General features: G+C 30.4%; 1 protein-coding gene across 5 annotated transcripts; it reads right to left on the bottom strand.

The window, feature by feature from the left end:
• Window positions 1-422: 422 nt before the first annotated feature.
• LOC111615868 (zinc finger protein Eos-like) lies at window positions 423-15,493 on the bottom strand. 5 transcript variants are annotated; one of them, XM_023357305.1, is made up of 6 exons: window positions 15,276-15,386; window positions 14,760-15,035; window positions 13,285-13,500; window positions 6,086-6,322; window positions 3,597-3,671; window positions 423-688 (listed from the first exon to the last, which is right to left on the bottom strand). In XM_023357305.1, exons 2-6 carry the CDS (start codon window positions 14,793-14,795, stop codon window positions 635-637), a joined length of 618 nt encoding a protein of 205 aa, XP_023213073.1. In that variant the 5' UTR covers window positions 14,796-15,035; window positions 15,276-15,386; the 3' UTR covers window positions 423-634. The 5 variants fall into 5 exon arrangements, with proteins under 5 accessions (XP_023213073.1, XP_023213077.1, XP_023213075.1 ...); XM_023357309.1 differs by having other exon boundaries at window positions 6,191-6,322; XM_023357307.1 differs by lacking the exons at window positions 423-688; window positions 15,276-15,386 and adding an exon at window positions 15,440-15,493 and having other exon boundaries at window positions 3,204-3,671.
• Between the last annotated feature and the right edge of the window lie 9,205 nt (window positions 15,494-24,698).

The following is a 24,698-nucleotide window of genomic DNA, read 5'->3' as shown; positions in this document are numbered from 1 at the left end:
TCACTGCAACGTAAGATAATTCAGTGATACAAAATCGACATAACGTTTGTTCTATAGCTAAAATTTATACAAAATAAATAGCCCTTACTTTCTCTCAGAAAATAAAATGAATATAACTAAAAGTTTCTCTGGATTAAACAAAAGTCACACACACAATCATACAGTCTACGTCTTTTAGGTTAGCAATTCGTAATTCTATCAAGAATTGAATTTTTCACGTATTTTTTCACAATTTCACATCAAATCTAAAGTTTTAATGAAATATACCAGATCAAAATTACAAAATTTTTAAAAGTATTTTAAAATCAATTGTATACAATTTTGAAATATGTGGTTAATAATGATGTATGCGTACATTAATATCATTTAAAATAACGTTAAAATTTTGTCATTAAGTTTTTTTCATATAAATTTCCATGATTGAAATCGTCTTCCTTAATATTTTCAGTACTTAATTGAATAAATGCCGTTCGTTGATTGTATATTTAATTAGTGTGTTACAATATTTTAAACATTTGTATTAAGTACGAATAATTAAATTTATTTCGATAATGTGCCGAATAAAGAAAATGTAATTAAAATTTTTTTTGATTAATCTTCTTATCGTGTTGTTATTTCTTCATTTATTTAAGAATTATTGTTGAGAAGAAGGCTTATCCTTATGAAAAGGCTGCTGGTCAGCCTCTACCATCTCTAATTTCTTTTTCNGAATTGTTAGAGCAAAAGTGATGGAACTGATTGTCTCTGATACTGATCTAATAAAGATTGTCTGTCTATCTCTGATAGTGGAGCCAGCAATTTTGAAGGTTTTGAGTGAGAAAAACAGTTCTTTTCTGTGTATATACATATATGATATATTTGTTTTCTGTGTACCAGTACTAAATAAAACTTTTTTTAGTGGTTCAAAGCTCACTATTATTATTTATTTATTGGAAGTTTAGGATTATTTTAAACATTTTCACTGCAACCTAACATCCATGTGGCTTATCAAACAAAAACATCTTATAAATATTTGGTTTTTTAACAGTGCTGCCTATCAAACCATATAGCCTATAGTCTCAAAAATATAGTAATTTAATAATTCTAAATATATTAAATCATTATGATTAATAATAACCATTTAATTAATTATTAAAATTTTTCCACTAATAAAGAAAACAGATCATATATGTTATACATTAAAACTAATCTATGCTCATTAAATTTGTGAATGTAATATCATGCATAAAATAATTAAAAATTTTTGTTTTGATTGCAAAGAGAGAGATATTTGTTTTAATTTAAAATTATATATGAATTTAATTATGAGTAAAAACAATTACCATATTTTAATAATATGTTTTCATATTAATAATTAATTTTTATATACTTTAAATAACTTTCATTACCTTGCATAAATATTATGTGAAAGTGGTGGTGGCTCCCAAGAAAGAAGAGGTACACTGGCTAATCGAATATGAATATCATATAGACCCTAAATATAAATTTTAAGAAAATTAAACACTGAAAATAACAGAAAATTCGAATTTTGTCACTAAGATCAATTTCATACAGGAATCGCAGGAAAGAGAGAACGACGAACTAGAAGCCGGCAGCACACTTCTATTATTAAGCAGAAGGAGATTCGAGACGTTAGAGGCTGAAGATGCTTTTCCTTCAAATTATTCTACCGGTGAACAATAATTGATAAATAAATAAAAAAGACAACGTAATACCATAATTTATTTAGAAAATTTCAAATAAATTTTTTTTAGCCAAATTATCAAAAACACTTTTATTATTTGTGCTTGATATAAATATTCAAATATTAGTAACTTCTGATCAAATTTCTATTTAATAAACAGCGTTTAACGAACTAAATATCAATATAATTTTGAATGAAAATTTGTTAGACTTATAATATTTATTACAAATATACAAAAATTTTTCACAAAATATGTCGAATAAACAACCACAGTTTTTCAATGAAAGACCTCACAGGATGTCAGCCATTTAAGCAGTTTATACTGTCTGCTTTAACATAAGAATAAACAAAAAATTTCACCTAGAGTGAACAAAATCATAGTAGTTTCACAGAGAATTCACTTACACACACATAAACAGATTTAAGCCTATATATTGAAAAACACTAAGATCTTTCTTTATAAACTTTCCTTATATAGTACATTCTGAGGAAACACTGTACTGACTTTTAAAAGATTTCCTTGTCGTCTTCGCTTTGTAATAGACACTTTAATATTGTACTGATAGTTGACGTTCTGATTTCTCTCGTGTTGTTCTTGACAAAACCATGTAACGTACTGTACAACACCATGTAACAAAACCATGTAACAAAACCGTAACAAAATCATCTTAATTCCACGTTGATAAAACAAAAATAAAACTGAACTCTTTTTAAATACTCGTTAAATCGTTGCACGAAATTAGAACGATTTGTAAAAAGTTTTTTTACAAGTGACACAATGATGCTATTTTTTTAAAGTTTAAATTTTAATTTTAATGCAGTTAGTTTAAAATACCGCATGTGCCGAAATGTTTAAAATTGTAGCATAAAAAAATTTCTTTTTCCAGCGCAAACGTTACGTGTTCACTAACGTCACTGCAAGTAAGGTAATTCACTGATCCAAAATCGACATAACGTTTGCTCTATAGCTAAAATTTATACAAAATAAATAGCCCTTACTTTCTCTCAGAAAATAAAATGAATATAACCAAAAGTTTCTCTAGATTAAACAAAAGTCACACACACAAACATACAGTCTACGTCTTTTAGGTTATCAATTCGTAATTCTATCGAAAATTGAATTTTTCACGTGTTTATTTCACAATTTCACATTAAATCTGAAGTTGTAATGAAATATACCAGATAAAAATCACAATATTTTAAAATCAATTGTATACAATTTTGAAATATGTGGCTAATAATGATGTATGCTCACATTAATATCATTTAAAATAACGTTAAAATTTTGCCATTAAATTTTTTTCATATAAATTTCCATGACTTNAAACAAAAGTCACACACACAAACATACAGTCTACGTCTTTTAGGTTATCAATTCGTAATTCTATCGAAAATTGAATTTTTCACGTGTTTATTTCACAATTTCACATTAAATCTGAAGTTGTAATGAAATATACCAGATAAAAATCACAATATTTTAAAATCAATTGTATACAATTTTGAAATATGTGGCTAATAATGATGTATGCTCACATTAATATCATTTAAAATAACGTTAAAATTTTGCCATTAAATTTTTTTCATATAAATTTCCATGACTTCCTTAATATGGAAATTCTTAAATTTCCATATTAAGGAAGACAATTTGCAATCGTCTTCCTTAATATTTTCAGTACTTAATTAAATAAATGCCGTTTGTTGATTGTATATTTAATTAGTGTCTTACAATATTTTAAACATTTGTATTAAGTGCGAATAATTAAATTGATTTCGATAATGTGCCGAATAAATAAAATGTAATTAAATTTTTTTTTATTAATCTTCTTATCGTGTTTTTATTTCTTCATTTATTTAAGAATTATTGTTGAGAAGAAGGCTTATCCTTATGAAAAGGATGTTTATCAGCCTCTACCATCTCTAATTTCTTTTTCTTCGATCCACCTTCTCTGGCTGCTTGTGCTTCTTCGTTGTCTCTTTTTTCTGATTCCTGTAAGATCATTGTGATAAAATTAAAATTTTTGTATTAATTTTAAAGTTTGATTTTGTTAAAATTCTTATACTTAATTACAAATATTTAAAAAAAATTCATAGGTGAAATTTTCTCTCATCAAAATATTTTCTGAGCTTTATTACATATAAAAATTGTTTACAAATTTCATAAATATCATAAAATTCTCTTTTCTTTTCTATTGTAATAAAATGTCTTGTAGATGTAAACAAATTATAATAAAATGAAGTAATAACGTAATTGTATTGTATTAATATTAAAACGATTTAGTGAATAAAAAAACTACGAATAATATGTTTCAGCTTACTATTAAAATTATTTGTAGAAGAACACCGAAATATTTCATGAAAAAAGTATAATATATTCAACTATAATAAACATCGTGACATTTTTAAGTGAATAATTATTTATATTTTTATTTTTGCAAAAAATGAAATTATATTTTTCTCCAAGAGTACCTTTGTACTACATACTTCGCGAAATCGATGTTTTTCTTTTTCACTCGCGAAGAGTCTAGGATATGTACCAAATATTACTCTGTATATTCTGTTTAGTCACATACACAAATAGTATTTTAGTATACAGCTGTAAAAAATGTCCCTTATTTGTTCCCAAGTGATAACACTCGGGAATTTTAGCAGCTAATATTACAGCCAATATATATAACGGATCTCTTCATATCCTGTTCATATCTCTTGTTCTTGCATTATTACATTCTGTATTTTCGATATGGCAAAATTCAGCTCCGATATTTTTTCAATTTCGTGTTGAACTTCTAATCCTGCATTCGCATTTTCTCAATAACTTTTTGTTTTTGCGGTAGAAACACTAATCACTTCCACACTACACTCTTTTTACATTGACGAATTAGGGATAGTCACATCAGGATTTGTGAATGACGGCTGTTCATTGTCAATAGTGTTTTTAAAATATATTCCTTGGATCTTTGCAGTTAGCAATGACGTTGGTGTAATAATTCAATTATTAGTTGAAGCTAATCTTCGCTGCAACCATCAGTTACAGCATTATTAAGAAGAGATGTTGTCTTCAGTCTAACAGTTAAGGTTAAACCAAGCATGGTTACATCAGACCTATTTAATTCCTCGATAATATCATCTGTTCTTCATGAACTGCACAAATCTTTATATGTTGGTTCAGTGCTGAATTTTGTAACTCTAAAAAAATATTACTCGACGAGACTTTACTATTTATTAAATTTGCTGTATTCGAATGCCGATTGTGCGTAATGTTAGGTAAATTTGATTAATTACTTAAGTACGAGTTATCATATTTACCGACATGAACTGACACGAATCGTAAATTATATTTACCGCTGATTATGTGATTTACAGTCGTATAATTAAGTTTCTTTCTTTTACAATATTGTATGAGAGACAAACTATGGTTTGTTGTTAGGTCATTTACAATGATTTTTCTGCTGTGAATGTCTGAATAAAGTTTATATAAATCATTTGCGATTATGCCACTATCTCAGCTAAATCAAATACTTGATTCGAAGTTAATCAACGAACCATTAATTACACCAATTATGTCACAAGATTTTCATAGTTTCGAACAGTTAATTGTGAACTGTTAAATTTAAATCATAAACCAAAATGTACAATTCTATTTAATTAAAACGTGAATTTTTAAAAACACAATGTGACGTATTGACTTGTAAAACAAAAAAAAAGCAAAAGAAGCGCCGGCCTCGCTAATTTAATTCAAAGGTTGGCCAGTCGTAAACAACATGCAAGGTGGAGTAATCAAGTGGGTGACACCATCAACAGATCCAAGCTTACCTGGGTTACAGCTCTTTACAATGAAGATCTGTAATTGGTCTGGATTCCTGCCCAAAAAGTCCTTAAGTTAGAGAGCGAGCAGGAGAAAGGGTAAGAAAGTGCTCTGAACTGGTAACAGGGAAGTCTCATACACTTCAAAAGTTTGCTGAGGTTAGAGAGAAAGAGAGAGAGAGAGAGTATACTCCCCTATCTCTCTCTCTCTCTCTCCCTGCGGGATATCTCAGGGACAGCTAAATGCTGAGACCAGACGAACCGCGGAGTAGAGCAAATGTACAGGCTGACGAGGACCTCTCCAAAACTTAATCGTTCTCGAAATCCAAACTAGTACGTGAAGCACCACGCTTTGAGTATCCTGTGTTTTCTGTATTTCCCAACTCGTGTAGTCTATATATATTTTGTAAATAAACTGTACATACTGTCTGTCTTGATTGTGGAAGTGAACTTTCATCGAGCCTACATCAGAACAATCTCTGTTCGTACTAAATTTGCGAAACAACTCCAGAAGATGGAGTTTACGTGGAAAGTTCACTCAATTAAAACGTGAATTCTTAAAAGTACAATTTATTTCTAAAGAACGAATAGAATAAGTACCGTTGACGTGGAAGGAATGTCTTCAATATGGCAATGCTTATGTTTTAACCATTTCTCATTCGAGCGAGTGCTGAAGGAACATAAATGACATTGAAATACTATTACCGACAATCTAGGATTATCGTCTTTGTGGTCTGCATCATCCTTGTTTTCGTTATTTGTATTTCCTGGTGCAGACAATGTTTTATTAAAAGATGTCTTCAAAAAATTCTCTTCTTTATTCTGTTGTTCAGATTGCTTGAAAAAAAATTATCAATGATGAGCAAACCAGCAAAACAGTTTTATATTATTTCTGNTTTTCTTGGGAAATCACTGAAAAATGCGTTTTGCAGTTGTAAACACGAACATAATAAAGAAAAAAAGCAGATTCAACAAATACTCTATAAAATGTCTATGGCGTGCTTTGTACTGGTGTTTTTCATGGAATTATTACTACACTTTTGATTTGTTATCTGAACAGTCAGTTGATTATCAACTGAGAAAAGTTTCCTACTAACACATACAAACATTTTTCCTCGGAACAACGCCAATCCACTAAATAACATATAATTGAAATGAATCAAAAAAATTTAATACCTACAAGCAACTTAAGACTCTATCAAAAGCTTGAATTATGTTTAATTTTGTATGTTAATTGTTTTTTCTGTATGTCTGTTATGGTCTGTTTGTATTTTCATTTTACACTGAAAAAAGCTAATGGCTTACATGATAAATAAAGTAAAGTAAATAATTAACTTGAAATAGTTTAGATATAAAAGAGACAGAAACGTGCAATTTTTTAAAATTGAATTGAAATTTATTCAATTAAAGCTTATCGAACAAATGTAAAACATAAATTAAGTGTAACGTCGATGTTTGGATGTTTTGGTTTTCTGAAGCAATAAATTGAAAAAATAACTTAATAAGTTTTGTTTTTTTCAAATATTATAAATTTTCTATCATATAATTTTCGCTATAAATTAAATTAAAATGTATACTGTCTACGACGATTTCACATATATCACGAACTGTAACTGAATACTGTATTCAATTTTGCTTTCGTTATTAAATATCAAGACGTAAATAATCTAATATATTATTAATTTAATATATTTGAAAAATTAGTTGTCCAGAATTAATTAATCAAACGGATGGAAGTTTCTTTCGTGTTCTTTTAGGGAAACTTCGTCCAAAAATCGTTGACGACAGAAAGGACATTCCAAATATGTTTCTTCAACGTGTATTTCTGGAAAGAATTTCAGTGGCGACGATAATTCCAACTGAATAGTTTCTAAATTGACGTCAACGTTTTCAAGAAATTGTTCACTTTCTTTTGAAGTGAAAAGATTATCTTGTGATGAAATTTCTTCAAATTCTATTGACTGTGGTATTTGAAAACGTGTTGATGGTTGTTCAAGCGATATTTTTTGCTCTCGTTGAACGTCTTGTGTACATTCCTGAAAGTAAATAACACAAATAGCATTACAGTACAACATTTACTAAAATGTAAATTGAAAAAAATATGTAATAGATAATTATATACTGTATTATATATTTGTAATGCTATAGAATAAAGCGTTAATGGCTGATATTTGACAAAGAATCCAGAATCGTTGTATATTTCTAATACAGGAGTTTTCCTGTTAATTAAAAAAACTTTTCTTGGAGTATCTAATAAAACAAATACACATGTGTACAATATATGCGATAAATGAACATTGATACAATGCGTGCTCGTTAAATAAGTGAAGTTATTATCATAATTTTTTTCATTTTAATAGTCGATTGTGTGTTGAATATTTAGTCATTAATTAACCTATTTATACACTTACTTCGGTGCAATATGGAGTTTTCTCTTTTAGATGGATGCTTCTGATGTGTCTGTTTAGACTACTTTTGGTATTGAAAGTGGCATTGCAAAAATTACAGGAAAATGGCCGCTCTCCGGTGTGAGTTCTCATGTGAGTGTTTAAAGCAGCGGGAGACTGACAAACTTTTTTGCAGATTTTACAAATACGACTCATTATCTTCGGATCGTTCGGTGGAATCTAATTATTTTAAAAATTTTAATTTAATTGTTAACAGTATATAAAAACATAAAAAGTAGCTTTCTAAAGGCAAGAAGTTTATCACAATTATTCGTAAAATAGTTTTCAAATGATTTCCACATTATATTTCATTGTGGTGATGTTGGAGTTATAAGATCTTATTATTGACACTAACAATTACGCACATTGAACAACTGTGTTTAAAAAAAATTTTCGATTGTAATCTGAATTCAATCTTAAAAAAATAATAACATAATACGGTGAAAAATAAAAAAAGTTTTTCTGGTGTTTTTACTTTATAAAATGCAAGTAATAAATTAGAAAATAACAACACGAAGAGGTATGTTGTTTTTATCAATAAAAATATCAATTATAAGATTAATAAGTGTGAAGAATGATTCGCTTAATAATTTAACATTGTTGTAATTAAAATGTTATATACTTCACATTTATCGTAGGATATTAATTACACTGATGAATTCTTTATGAATAACGTCTTTCCGACTTTATAAATGTTTATGAGTAATTAATTGGAAAAGGTTAAATACAAAGAACGGGTTTTCTTAAAAAATACAAAGAAACATAACCAATGTAAAATATTTGAATGATCGTCGAAACCAATAAAAAAACAACGAAAATTTTCAGGCCAAAAAAACAATAATGATGTTTACAGTTGCTTATTATTATCATTATTATTTTAATATTTGTTCACGTGAATTAACACAGTTGCATCGAGTATTGTTTAAAATATTATCATATATACTTATATTGTGTCTGTTTATTTTATAACTTTTATCGCTTTGATAATTGAAAAATAAAAACGAAAATGAAAATATAGGAACTTGTGGTAATATTTACTTCAGATAAAATTTCATCAGAATGCAATGCGTACGTGTGTTGTTCCAACTCGGATTTACTTTTGAAGCGTTTCTTACAGTCATAGTAATTGCACTTGAACGGCTTTTTATTTGAATGCACTTTCAAATGACGAATGAAATTGCTCTTATCCGAAAAGCTTTTTCCGCACGAATTGCATTTATACGGCTTTTCACTCGTGTGAATTCGCATGTGTTTTTGCAAACTATATTTACGTCGAAATTCCTTTTCGCATATCGGGCATTGATGTTTTATGTCCTTTTAAAACAATTCATTAAATACATATAAATAATTAGTAAAAAACTTCAATTAGAATTATTCACATTATTATAAATTATTGTTATATATTTTAATAATATGATAAAAATATTAATCATATGTACTGTACCTTCGATATAAAATTGAAATTGATAGTTTGTGTTATTTCGTGAATTTTGAATAAAACAGTTTGGAAAATTCAAAATGTATTATACAAATTAAATGAAAGATTTCACTTACCATTTTGACTTTACTTATTTTGATGCAATTATCGAATTCAGTTTTCTGATTCTAAGACGAAATTTCGTTAAAACGGAAAACAACAATGCACCGAAATAATGTAATTTCTTGATTGTTACGGTTTGATTATATTAAGCATGTTTAATTGCGTAAGTCTTCGAACCTAAAAATAATTGAAAACACAAAACGATACATATATCTTTTGTATTGGAGAACGCATGTATTTTAGTAACGAATTTTAGTAACGAAAATTACGCTCTTTTATTAACAAGAAAAAGTAATTATTTCGCTTTCGTTTATGTAACGAACTAGAAAAAAAAGATCTTAGCCGGGAATGTGTAAACCTTCCTGTCATAACTATCAACATTCATTGTTTTCTGCAGAACTTGCAGCTCATCTTGCAGAAAAGTTTACAGTTATCATCCAACTTTCGTCAGTTTTTTAAGTCCCTGGAACACCTATAACCTTTAACTCATGAACATCCAATCACGTAGTGGAAATTCCCCACAAAAACCTATAAAAGACAGTTCTTTCCCTTTCTCGGGGGAGTCTCTTAACGAACGCTGGACCGACGACATCGCGCCGATTCTCCGAATCCGCCGAACTCCGATCTATGATCGACGAGAACAGCTTACCGCAAAGTCGCGAACTTTTTATAATTGTGTTCCTGTGGATATAAGACAACTTTAGTTGAACATTTAAGTGCCTCCACGGATAAGATCGGCAAAAGGGACATTCAAAGAGGTATGATGAGTTCATGTTTACAGTTGCTTATTATTATTATTATNTTATATAATTCTTATAAATACATATTATATAGTTATAGTTTATCTTACTGAAATGGATCTATGGTAATGGATCTATTTAGGATAGTTGTAATTTGACACGATAACCTATTTTTTTCTTTTTGTTTTCGTTATTAACCTAACCTAACATTCGAAAACGGAGTGCCGACCGATTGGGAAGAGAAGAAAAAAATCCAAACCAATCGGAACCCTTAATTCGCTAGAATACTATTTAAACCGTGAACTCAAAGACACTGGGATTTTTTCTAAGTTCTTCAGTTTATTCGCTTCCGCTTCCTCCTTTCGTATTTGCTTAAAGTTGGTGCAAGTTCTAATATTTTGTTTTCGGGTCGGGTGTTACGGCTACACGGACGAATTACCTAAAACAATTTTCAGCGCATATCACCTAAAGATACAGCGAAGAGTCTTTAGGTCACTGTGTTATGTGAGTAGATCGCAGAGACCGTTACGTTCGCATTTAGGCGCGAGCAGTCGCGTCTGTAGGCGGTTGGATTCGGGATGGAAATCGCTTGAGGAAGTGCATCCAACACAATTGTATCAATAACAAAATTCGCTTATTAAAGTAGTTCTACAAAAGGGTATTTTCCCCAGAGCTTCTTCGCAAGAACCGAGTTGCAGGGAGAGAGCTTACCTACCATCGCGCGTCGTTATAAATACCTGAAGCACGGTGTACGGATTTCCAGATGTCTGTGGAGTTGTTGGGGAGCCTAGAAAATGTCTCTGTTGCTTTGGATGGCAGTTAAAGTCTATCGAAAGTTGAGATCCGTTAGTTCTTCGAAGGTGTTCCCGGAGAAACACAGGATGTTCGGGAGGGAGCACTCGGCGACGTGCGATGATGATAAATCCTTTCGGCTGGCACACAGGGAATACTCTCGTGGACTTTCGACCCATCACTGTTCCTTGAGTTTTCCTCTTTATTTCCAAGTCATGTTGTCGTTTTCCACCAATAGTGAATTTTAAGTTGTAGTTCCCAGTAACACATTCTGAGTTCCCTGGGAAAGGAAACGACTCCAGGAGGAGAAATGCACTCATCTTCTGGTAATAAAATGGAAATTTTCTTTTCTCAGAGATTTAAATAAATTTCCTTTTCAAAACGAAGAATGAATTTCCTTTCGTAAAATTTTTAAATAAAATTGTGGAGTTTTACTCCTTTCCTAGTCCGACCTCACACACATATTGATTTATCTTTTATAAAATGGATAAATCTTTTGCTATGTTGGGCGTTTTGGAAAATGCCTTTTGAGTGTTTAACAGTAACCAGCAAGCATTGTAAAATTTCACTGGCCTTGATAATTTTTTCCTATGGTAGAGATGTTTTGATTGGAACGCAGCATGTGTTCCAATCAAAACATCTTACCATGGGAAAAAATTATCAAGCCTTACCAAAATTGTCGAGAAGAAACTTGGGTGAAAATCCACGATATGCATTTTAAGTGACATATTACATACCGTATCCTCATAAGATTGTAAGAGCCCATTCACAATTTCGCAGTAATTTGGAGGTTTGTGATTAACCAAGAAATTTTGTGCAACATCTTCGAATGACTTTGATTTTGACTTTTGAACCGCGCTTAACAACCTTTCAAATTTTTTTGCCTTTAATTAAAGTACTTATTTGTGTACCAAAGAAAATTCCAGATTTGATTTCAGCATCAGTTATATGAAGAAATTTTTCCGTCAAATAATGATATCTAGCATTGTTTACGATCATTACATTGATAAAGTTTTTGAAAAGTGTTAACTTTACATGAAGTGGAGGTAGAAGAACCATATGACCATTGACTAATGGTGCATAACGATTTTATTTTGGCCAATAATAAGCATTTCACTCGTTGACCATTCCTTCTTGAAGTAATGAATTTTCTTGTCTCTTCTGTCCCACCCACACAAGAAGCATCTAAATTTAGTATAGTCAATTAATAATGCAACTACTTTTAAATCACAACATGTGATTCAATTGTACTTTTGGTAATGACTTTTTTTCAAGTACGACTTTTATATTTTCATAGATTTTTTATTTGTGTTAAATAAGCTAATGGCACAGAAGTAAATTTGTTTCTATTGGGTAAAAGCACAGCCTTAAAACTAATTTTAGACGAATCAATGAAAAGTCTCCATTCTGTGGTACTATGTTTATTATCAAGTGCATTCACCGGAGCACTGGTATTATTGCAATAAATCAAACCACTTTCTTTACAATACTAATCTTGAAAACCATCTTGACGATTACGAAAAGTTGTTCGATGAAATAAATGACAACACAACCGTTTAGTGGAGAAACTAAAAGTTCAGCCTGTATTTTAGACACGATTAGATGCCTAAGAAGCTCATTTAGCTCACCTCGAGTTAATAAGTGAGGTATACAAGTAAAGGCGTTAATTTCCGGCTTTAGGTTCCTTATATCAAAACGTTTAAAATTTTATTCCCCAATCTCCCGAATTTTTAAAATGTCATTTTGATACACCCTGTGTATGAGCCATCGAATAACATCACTCTTTGCCACCTCGTGTTGAAACTAGAAACTTACGTCACTGGAACCAGACGTTTGTGACCAATAAGTGACTGCTCCTCGGAGAAAGAGCCTAATTATTGCTGGACTATCCATATGAAAAGAAGAAAAAGTTGAGGTTTTTCAAATAATTTTAAGTAATTATTGTAAGCCTTTTAAATGTTTCGGTGCCCCACATTTTACATACTCACTTACATCATTCATCCATTTCAACCCAGAGACGAAAAATCTAACCCAATCCGATAAAACTGGAAAACTAAATGAAAACTTTTCTTGGCACACATATCAAAATACCTTACTTTAATAGAATATTTTATGCTGTTACTTTTTAACAAGAATTATCCTGTTAATTAGGAAAAAACTTATTTTCTGGGAGTATCGAATGAAACAAATACACGTGTTTAAAATATATGCGATGAATAAATATTGAAACCATGTGTGCCCGTTAAATCAGTAAAGTTATTATTATATTTATATACTTACTTCGGAGCAAGATGTCGTTTTCTCTTTCGGGTGGATTTTGATGATGTGTCTGTTTAAACTACTTTTGGTAGTGAAAGTGCCGTTGCAAAAATTACACGAGAATGGCCGTTCTCCAGTGTGCGTTCTAATGTGAGCCTTTAAAGCTGCGGGAGATGGACAAACTTTTTCGCAGATGATACATTTACGACTCATTAACTTTGGATCGTTTAATGGAATCTAACTATTTAAAAAAGTTTTAGTTTATTGTTAACAATATACAGATTATATCTGAATGACGTTTTAAAAATTTGGGAGATTGTAGAAGATGAAATTTTGAACGTTTTGATATAAGGAACATATAGCCGGAAATTTCAACTAAAGTATCTACAGTGGTAGGAAGTGCTAGACCGCCCTTCACTTTGGTAGATACCCTTCAGTCCATTGACGTCATGTTATTGCTGCGAATGGATATCTCTAAACACACAACTACAGTGGTCTAACTGAAGCTGTGTACAGGACGTTGTGTACAGCATTTAATACCATCAGAGAGAAGTGTGGCATTTTACTGTGTGTCGGACAAAACATAATATGTCGTTGCACATTACGAATTGAAATTGGTTGTCGTTACATTGAAATCTACTCTAAAGTAGTGTAGCCACTGACTCGATGTACACTTTGCTTGTACTCTACTGTTTTGTCAATAAAACTTGTCATAAATACTGTATTCTGCTGTTTCATTCAGCATATCGATCGCATAAAACGCGCAAAGTGCTGTAGAAACATTATATTACATTTCCGGCTATATTTTCCTTATATCAAAACGTTCAAAAATTTCATCCTGATCAATCTCCCAAATTATTATTCCCCCAAATTCTGACACACCTTGTATAAAAACATAAAACATAACTTTTAAAACGCAAGAACTTCATGACAATTTTATATAATACAGTTTTCAAATGATTTTTATCATGTATTTCATTGTGATGTTGGAGTTATATGTAAAACATTTTGTTCAAGTGTTATTAAATTAGATATATAGAAATGTAACGTATAAAAACGTAATGTATAAAAATTAAATATGTATAGAAAATTATTTTATAAAAATAGAACTAACGAGATGCTGCAGAGTAATTTGCTTACATGTTCTTATTAACACTAGCAATTACGCACATTACAGACAAATGTTTTTGGAAATTTTTTCGACTGTAATCTGAATTTTATCTTAAAAAAATTATAAAATTTTGTAATTTTAACGCTGACCTAATAACACAATGAACAATAAAATGATATTTACAGATGCTTATTGATATTATTATTTTAATATTTGTTTGTGTGAATAAACACAGTTGCATCGAGTATTGTTTGAAATATTAATTAAAGGTTTTATATTATCCTGTAGAATTTTATTGTGCCTGTTTATTATATAATTTTTATCGCTTCGATAATTAAAAAATAAGAACGAAAATGAAAATATAGGAACTTGTGGTAATATTTACTTTAGATAAAATTTCGTCAGAATGCAATGAGTACATGTGTTGTTCCAACCCGGATTTCCATTTAAATCTCTCTCCACAGCCATTATAATAGCACTTGAACGGCTTTTCAACGGAGTGCACTTTTATGTGCTCTATTAAATGAATCTTCTGCGTAAAGCTTTTTTCGCACAAATTGCATTTATACGGCCTTTAATTCTTGTGAATTCGCATGTGTACTTGCAAATTATATTTACGTCGAAATTCCTTTCCGCATGTCGGGCATTGATGCTTTCTGTCCTATTAAAACATTTCGTTGAATAAATATAAATAATTAGTAAAAAACTTAGATTAAAATTATTCACATTATTATAAATTATTGTTATATATTATAATAATATGATAAAAATATTAATAATATGTACTGTATCTTCGATATAAAATTGAAATTGTCAGTTTGTGTTATTTTGTGAATTTTGAATAAAACAGTTTGGAAAATTCAAAATATATTATACAAATGAAATGAAAGATTTCTCTTACCATCGTGACTTTACTTATTTTGATGCAATTATCGAATTCAGTTTTTTAATTTTAAGACGAAATTTCGTTAAAACGGAAAACAACAATGCACCGAAATAATGTAATTTCCTTGATTGTTATGTTTTAGTTATATTAAACATAGATAATTGCGCATGACCACGTACCTAAAAATAATTAAAAACACAAAACGATATAATATCTTCTGTATTGGAGAAACGCATGTGAGGGAACAAATATAGTAACGCTATTTCTGTTTCTTGTTTAATTTATTTTTGAGTTATTATTATTTTACTCAATCTGCACAATAAACAGTAAGAATAAAAGCACGGTTTGATAATACTCAGTAGGAGTGTACGAGTTTACACGAATGGGAATGTCTACAATTTTTTAGTATTTGAACTGCCGAAATAAGGAATATATTGAAAATTATATTTTTACTTCTATTGTTATAAATTCTTCTTTTTATTTATTTATTTATTTATGACTCTGAGTCCATAAACGTACTACAAGTATTTCATTCAAATGAAAAGCCATCCCAGTAGAATTATAACGGATGTGAATATAGTTTTAAACAGAAAGATTAGTTGAAACAATACATGTTTGCAAGACACCAGAAAAAACTTTTATTTAACGTAAATGTTAGGAGAAGTTATTCTTAGGCCGTGGACAGGCATGCGTAAAAATCGGCGTAAAGTCTAGCATATTACAGAAAGCGTAAAAATTTATCTGAAATTTTGGCTGAAAAATAACTAAAAAAAAGTCGCGCATTGCCCCTACTTTTTACCCGCGTAAACATCACCAATAAAGAGATGTCTGCTTTGTGACGTCAAAGTAAACACGTGGTTTTTATTCTAATAATGGCGACAATGGCGGTTAGCCCTACAATTGTGACAGTCTCCAAAAACCGAAAAATAAATGAAATAGAAAAGTTTATTGAATCCGTTCGAGCACATTAGTGCCCTTTTGAAAAAATGTGATACGTATAAAAAAATTGTATTTAAACAAAGTATATGGACGGCCATAGGTACTAAATTTCAAATAACAGGTAGGTATAGTTGAAGCGATATATTGTATTCAGATCACATGTTAATTTCAATTCGGAAAACAAGTCTATCAATTTAAATTTATGAATTATAGCAGAGTCAGCAAAGAAACAATGAAAGGTTCAAAGAGATAGATATACGAGGAAAAAAAATTATCAAAAATTAGCACTGTTAATGGCAGTAGTTTTTCCTATTCGGCCAGAAGTTTACGTATGTGTAATCTGGCATAAAAGCGTAAAACAGAAACTGAACCTGAAACTTTCTGTTTCACTTGTCTGCCACACATTCTTACACATGTGGGTTCTTGGCCTTATGTTTCGATACTTAAGGCGATGAACTTTATTAAATTATTGTATGAAATATCTTTTATTATACCCGATATCAATATATCAAGTGATGTAATAGATGTACAGTAGTTAGTTTTAAAAATGATAACCAATGCATCTGTACTAATTTACAGAAACAAGCGTAAAATAATTAAATTGATGAGTAATTTTAATTAATGTTCTAATCTTATAAGATTCGGTAAACACTTCGCTTTTTTCCGGTTTAGAACTTTATTAGAAATTGTGAATTCATTAACATTTCTTTCATTTTTCGAGTGTTTCAAGAAATAAGTTAAAATCCTTTATAAAATCGGAATTATAATAAATATATTGGTGTAATTAATGCTGTGAATAATACTAAACACTAATTGCAAGGAGCTTAAACTTTTAGAATAAACTTTCTTTCCAATTTTTATTTTTATAGTTGACATTTCTATTTAGAAACAAAACATATATCTTTCACGTGTTTTTACTTTCTAATTAATGAAACCGTTATACAAAGTAAATACACCAAAACCTAGTGTTTTTCACTAACTGTTATTAATTAAGAGATTAAAATTATGATATATTATGCTTAATTGCAAATGTCGGTAATACTATGTTGAAGAATGTTGTCAGTGGCGTTTCTATGGAATAGTTTATATAAATACTTAAACGAAAACTGTACATAAAATATCAAACGATTCACAAACATTCATTTTCATAAATAAAACATTCGTACTTAAACAGTTATATTTTATGCTTTAATATATTGTGGACATATAAATCAATCTATAATTAGATTCCGTTGCATGACCCAAAAATAACAAGCTGTAGATGTCTTATTTGCACAAAACTTTTCCCGACTCCAACTGCTTTAAGAAATTACATAAATATTTCCACCGAAAACCTGCCATGTTCATGTAATATATGCAACGTGAAATTCAGATATAAAATTCAATTAAACAGACACAATGAAAAGTTACATCGAAGAGAAAAAACTCTAACTAGTTTCAGGTAAGTGTAAAAGTATTTTTAACGACTGAGCATTCAACAAATACATTAAAACTTCGACTAACGAATTAATTCTGCTCAGGTAATGCTTTTTAGAGCAGAAAGTTCGTTATGTTTGTACGTAAGTTAAGAAAGACAAATTAATTAGTTTACATTTCTTACTTATATAGATATGTCTGTGTAGTAAAATTAAGTATTCCAGTAATTAATTTCACAGAAAACTTTCAAATTCACATCAAAAAGTAAACTTTTGTGCAAACTGTACACTGCAAATTTTAAGAAACATTTTCGATGTTAAAAACGTTGAAATACATTTTAGTTTACGATTGTTCTTTTGAAAATCTTTCGATTTTAGATATGAGCTTGAAATTTGAATGTTGGTAACAAAATAACACGCGTTATTTAATATTTAAAATTATAATGATTTAAGTCAAATATAAATTACTAATAAATTCTCAATTATTATCATTAATTTTAGATTTTTTATTTTTAAAAATTACCAAGTAAAATAATTTAATTCGTAATTATATGGAGATTGCGTATAGTTTATATATTATTCTTTTAAAACAATAATTAAGTGCATAAACACATTAATTTTTCAACGTTATAGAGTCATATTTGATATAAACAGATTTTTATATGCTAGAACAGCGCGATAGAACGGAGTCACACATAAGAGTGTAAGTGATTGGTACTCAGATAGTCTTTTCCTAGTGTTTTGAGAAAGAAAGATCCTTACACAATCCTAACAGTTGTTGCTAAATTTGGCGAATATCCACAATTGGGCGTCCGAACCCGAGTGAGAAAAAATAGCAAGTCGGTTTTGTCGTAGAGAGTTTTGTCCCGTAGCTTTGCGATTTCTTAATGTAGTTATAAGTTTTTCTACCTCTGATTTAAGAATAGTTGGTTAACCTTCCCTGTCCGTCCATTCTGAAGTTGATTATTATCATTTGTTTGTCCAGTGTTTTTATAAACTTTCTCACAATAGTTCCTCCAGTCATCCGCAATTCTCTCCGCATCAGTTACGATTTCATCTTTATTATTTTTAATTATTTGTGTGCGTGGTTTGAACTCTTTTGCTAGATATCTAAGCTTATCGTATAGCTGACGAGTCAAAGTATTGCATATAAAAATAACAAATACAAGCAAAAACTCGAATACATGAAAAAATTATACCGTATGAGTTGAAACAGCAAAGGAGAAACGTTTTGGCAGTTTTAACATTAAACAGTGTGCGTTAAACGCAAAGAATTGTGGGATACCCGCAGAGGAAAAAACTTTTTTGGACATTTTTCTCTGTAACCAAAATCAATGAAAATACATGAGTAGTAAGAAACGAAATGTTGCGCAGTAAACCCATTTATCCTCTTTTCCGTTCTGAAGTACGAACCGATCCCAAGATGACACCAAAACGGATACCAAGAAAACACCCAACGATACGCTTCTTCCGTTTTCTTCCTACAAGATTTGCTTTATCACGAAACAACTTTCAGGCATCCATTCATTATTATTGTTTATTTTATGTGGAGTGTGCCTATCCACGTCACGCAGTGCAAGGAATCTACAAACGTTCTGAAACAATTGTTTGTTTCTGCTCGACAAACTCTAAATGAAGAGAATTCACAAAACTTTGAATTTGCGAATGTTCCAGTTTGCGTGCCACTAATTTGTCCAATTTCAAAGTGTACAAAAACTGCGAAGAATGAATTTCATTTTTGTTTTAGCAACATTAACACATTACAGTGAATTTCATTCAACACGTTTTTGCCACATGTCTTGCGACGTTGCTGGGTTTGTAGAGGGGATGCAGAATTCAGAGAAAATGATTAAAACAGTGGTCCCAGTAAGTAAAACCTGCATCTATTGACCCGGGTATTAATAATAATGAAACTGTAAGAACAAAAAATTGCTGGAATCTGTGGGTCAAAGATAGAAGATCATTCTTGTCCCATTGCATAAGTTTGGTGTTTCAAATTTTGCAAAAGCAATACTGGTGCCGCAACCTATACATCTAGGTGACAAGGTGGTAGTTCAGTTGATTCCGAGGAGTTTAAAAACGCCACCGGGTACATTCGGCAAAGCATTCGTTTTTAGATGGCAATATCGCTCGCGTATGTCCATTCGTGATTTATGTAGTGTTATCAAATTAGTATCCGGACCTTTGTCATGGCCGAGACGCAAAAGTTAATCAGCAAAATTGTCTGTACATCTGTCTTCCAATAGATGGACCCTCGTAATTGTTGACAGGGACAACTTTTTAATTTGATTCCACAGTTACGATGACTTTAGGCAAACATTAAGCTACTCGGCGGGTGTCGGCAGTCAAACTCCTTCGCACTATTAGATCTTTTTTATAAGTTTCGAATGTGAGGAATAACAATAGTAATAATAATAGTGCTAACGATACGTTCCTGGTGGAACTATTTTTGTCATGCTACAACAGTTCGTGTTTGAACTTAATATACGTTATTGCATTTATTGTAATTGCTTGATTTTACTGAAACTGGGAGGAACTTACATTTTTCTACTGGACTGTTTTCTGCATNTATACTTATTTTGTGTCTGTTTATTTTATAACTTCGTATTAACTCTGTCTAGAGAAAATAAGCGATTAGAAACTCTATTTGTGTAGTCTTTGTGTCTATTTTGCTTCTTTTAATAAATAATTGTTATATTGTTAAGATATGGTAGACTCCGTTACTCGATCACCCATTCAGTTTATCGTCGACCCCAAAATTCTCTCCCTCCACTCTCCTGACCGACAGAAAGAGTAAATTAGCCATCTTGACACGTGAACGGTAGCCCTACCACCTCCCCTCAGGTTCACACATGTTAGGAAACAAATAGAGTAACGCTATTTCTGTTTCTTGTTTAATTTATCTTTGAGTTATTATTATTTTACTCAATCTGCGCAATAAACAGTAAGAGTAAAATCACGGTTTGATAATACTCAGTAGGAGTGTACGAGTTTACACGAATGGGAATGCCTACAATTTTTGGGTATTTGGACTGCCGAAATAAGGAATATATTCAAAATTATATTTTTACTTCTATTGTTATAAATTCTTGTTTTTATTTATTTATTTATTTATTTNGATAATACTCAGTAGGAGTGTACGAGATTACACAAATGGGAATGCCTACAATTTTTGGGTATTTGGACTGCCGAAATAAGGAATATATTCAAAATTATATTTTTACTTCTATTGTTATAAATTCTTGTTTTTACTTATTTATTTATTTATGACACTGAGGCCATAAACGTACTACAAGTAGTTCGTTCAGAGGAGAAGCCATTCAAGTAGAATTATAATGGCTGTGAATATAGTTTTAAACAGAAATATCAGTTAAAACAATACACGTTTGCAAGACACCAGAAAGAACTTTTATTCAACGTAAATGTTACGAGAAGTTATTCTTAGGCCGTGGACAGGCATGCGTAAAAATCGGCGTAAAATCTAGCATATTACAGAAAGCGTAAAAATTTATCAATAGGAATAACAATAGTAATAATAATAGTGCTAACGATACGGTAAAATGATAAAATAATTTTTGTTATACATAAAACTAAAAGTGCAAAGGCAAGATCTTACATCGCGCAACTCTTATGACTGGTGTTCTTCAAGACTTGTAAGCTTATACTCAATGTTCAAAGGCCAGTTTTTCGAAAAACTGAAGAAGTGGGTCTCATTGTTTGGACAAGGATGTGTTTGTGTTTAGGACTACGTGTCACCAAGTTTCGTTCGAATCGGAGACGATCAGACGTAAAACTCATACAAATTATGGTCCAGATCGGTTTAACAATAAAGATTTATATAAAGCACAAACCAAGAAAAATTGATATATACAGATTGGTAATTATTATTACTGAATTTTATAATTCTGATCAATAGAAAAAAATGAATCGAATAATGCATACAGTAGTCTAATAAAATATTTATAAGAATAGAAAACCGATTTAAATTGTTATTTGGCTCCAACATAAATAATATTTACATTAATAAATCAAATATTCATAATACTTCACAGTTATTTATTTATTTATTTTAATATTTCCCCAATGAAAGATTACTTTTTACACTTTTAAAAATTAAAAAATTTTAAATTTTAATCAGGTGGCGCCAATTGTTCTTTTTTTTAAATAAAATTGACAGTTACGTTACGTATTTGAGAAGGAAATGGAGGATGGACGTAAGGAACTGGTAAAGTATATTTTCTATTGTAATTATTAAACGGATTGAAACTTTTTTATGTTTTTCGTTGCCAATAAATTGAATAACACCTCAGCTTCTTTTAAACATTTACTAAAGACTTAACACCTTAATGCTGAGAAATATTTATTAAACACAAACGTTTTCAGCCTAATGGAATTTTAATCTTTTAGGTTTATTTATTTTGTTTTATTTTTATATCGCCTTATTTTATTATTTATATTAATATGGCGTCGATCTATTTATTATAGTTATTTTGTATATTGATGGGTTAATTTATTTTTCGTTTTAATTTCGAATTTATAATGATCGAACGTTCCATTTAATACCATTTTGAAATACGTTCGAATGCCAGTTCACCTGAAGATGGCCTATTCCATTAGGCTGAAAACGTTTGTGTTTAATTAATAAATATTTCTCAACATTAAGGTGTTAAGTCTTTAGTAAATGTTTTTCGTTGTATTTTATGCAACAAAATACCTACACGTGCAATATAATATTAACTTATCGATATCCATATGTAACTTATATTTTTATTAAAAGCAAAATATTCCTTCACGGCCAACAGAAACAAACACTGTACAAAGTGTTATAGAAACTCGTACCTGACTATCGGCGTGGAATATAGTCAAATAAATCGATACCAAAAAGTACTTTAACACAGGAAATATAGAGAGTTGATCGTCTGTGGACGGCTTTTGCGAAGTAGAGTATTCGGCAACTGGAACAAATATGGCGTTCAAAGTTTTGTTCGTAAACAGAGCCTTCGAAACTCGAGGTTTGACTCTATAAAGGATAAGAAATTAGAATTAATAAATTTAAATAAAAATTTATACTTAATGACTACCTTAAAATAAAATCATTATGAAGTGTGACCCTACTGGAGATAAACACGACCGCCTTTATCTCTTCATTCCTTCGACCAGTAATCACCAAATTTCAGTAGCGTCAATCCTCCTATAAACCACCTAGCAAGATTTCAGAAATTTTCGCGAAATGCACAGGAGTTAAGCTTTAAAGAGAGTGAACAATATCGTCCCCCAAACACTCAAACTCACACTAACGTACGTACATACAGAAAAGAACCAAATTTTTTTCGCATTTCTCGACATTTCAATATGTTCTTAGCCAAGAATGTAAAAATCTTGGGGGGGTCATCTCACCGTACTTCATACTACCCTCTCTTTAATATTTAGCAGATGGGAAAGTAATAAATTCTAAAAAGGAAAATTTGATTAATATAAAACAAGGTATGTAATTTAATAAACTGTGGTATGACATAATAGAAGGCGTAACATTAAAGTAAAAAAGCATTATTGTAATAAGATTGTAGAAAAATGGCTTACTAATGGCCAACCGGTTCAGTTTCCCGAACACTAGTAGTTCAGTCATGGGTTTGCGCCTGGCCAGGATGGGCTGTCCACGTGGATTTTTCTATTTTTTTCACGATTCTAACGCTCAAAGAGGTGCTAGTTACACTTAAAAAACCTTTCAGAAGTCATTTTCACAGACACTTCGGAGGATGAGCAACTACGCAATAACCTCTATTTTAACCCCGGTACAAGAGATGTAAAAGAATTTTTTAATTTGTATAAAATAGTAAAGGATAAGTGTTAGTGATGATGTTGATTATAGTGTTATTGAACAATATTAAATAGTAATTTTATTTTTACACAGTGTATTTTTAACATTACGAATTAGTGAGTTGTTTTTAATGAACTGTTTTAAAACATACGACCTGGAAGTACTATATATGGATTTGAAACATTGCTTCGAACTATTACTTTATCTTTCCCGGCTGTTACGTATATATAACAAGGAAAAGTAATGGAATCGTGTCAAATTTGCAATGTTTACGTATTTCAGACCTCCTGAACACAGAAGCGGCAAAAAATTCCGTGGATGTGTGTTTTGTCTATTCCATTTCATATCTCAGGATGGAATAAAGATAATAAACGAAATTTGGAACACAGCAGCTTGTGTATAAGGAGCATTGAGACTATTAAATTTTTGTGATGAAAGATGGAGGGTAAGATTTAGAGGTTGGTCACGTGTAGTATCTCGCATGAGGTTGGGCTTAATGAAGATTTTACTTGTTATTAGCATTTAGATATTTATAAATCTCATATGTACACTTAAATCCTTTGCTATTCTATAATAATTAAGAATGGGAGTATATAATTTATATGAAAAATCCCATAAAAGCCGGAGAAGTTTCCCGCACGTTTTTCGCTTGTTATTTCGTATTTTGGTTTTTTCTATAACAAAGATGTTTTTTTAGTTAAAATATAATTTTAAAAAAGGCTAACCAGATAAAAGAAAATATTAAATTCGAAATATAAACAGAGAAGCAGATTAGCATTAATTACTTAGATCTAACAATTGAAAGAAGAGAAGATATTTTATATAAAATATGTAAAACCGATACAGATTTCCAAAAATAAATAATTACTAATTTATTACTACTATTATGCAGGGCTGTGGAGTCGCGTAAAAATCTACCGATTCCGACCAGGGGCGGATTTGTTACCGAAAGAGACCCAGAAATTCTGATGTCATCACGTGTCCTCAGAATAAAAGATTCAATAAATAGAGTTCTAATAAAAATAGAGCGTAGAAACTTTTTATTCCAAAGCTAAAAGACTTCTCTAAGTAATATATAAATATGTATTCGATAATTTTTACTTTTCCGGCTGTTATATATAACAGAGGAAAAGTGTAGCGCTCGGTCAAAAAATGATTCCTCCCAAATTTTTACATTTTTGGACTCAGGACACCGTAAAATTTCGAGATATGCAAAAGATTCGAGGTTTTTTCTATATGTGTGGATGTTAGACTGTGTGGGGGGCA

The sequence above is a fragment of the Centruroides sculpturatus genome, unplaced genomic scaffold (assembly GCF_000671375.1).
Source record: "Centruroides sculpturatus isolate CEXI.00-Female unplaced genomic scaffold, Cexi_2.0 scaffold2025, whole genome shotgun sequence".
In the NCBI taxonomy this organism is placed as follows: domain Eukaryota; kingdom Metazoa; phylum Arthropoda; class Arachnida; order Scorpiones; family Buthidae; genus Centruroides; species Centruroides sculpturatus.
Note: the sequence above shows the minus strand (reverse complement) of the source record. Positions and strands in the feature narration are given on the sequence as shown.

What these genes read in the sequence shown, in the direction of transcription:
- LOC111615868 (XM_023357307.1), bottom strand. Translation starts at nt 14,795, where the DNA reads ATGTACTCATTGCATTCTGACGAAATTTTATCTAAA. An exon ending in AAACGACATCTTGCTCCGAA is followed by an intron (nt 6,323 to 13,284) that starts GTAAGTATATAA and finishes TTTTTTTTCAAG; the next exon opens with CAATCTGAACAACAGAATAA. An exon ending in ACATTCCTTCCACGTCAACG is followed by an intron (nt 3,672 to 6,085) that starts GTACTTATTCTA and finishes ATGATCTTACAG; the next exon opens with GAATCAGAAAAAAGAGACAA.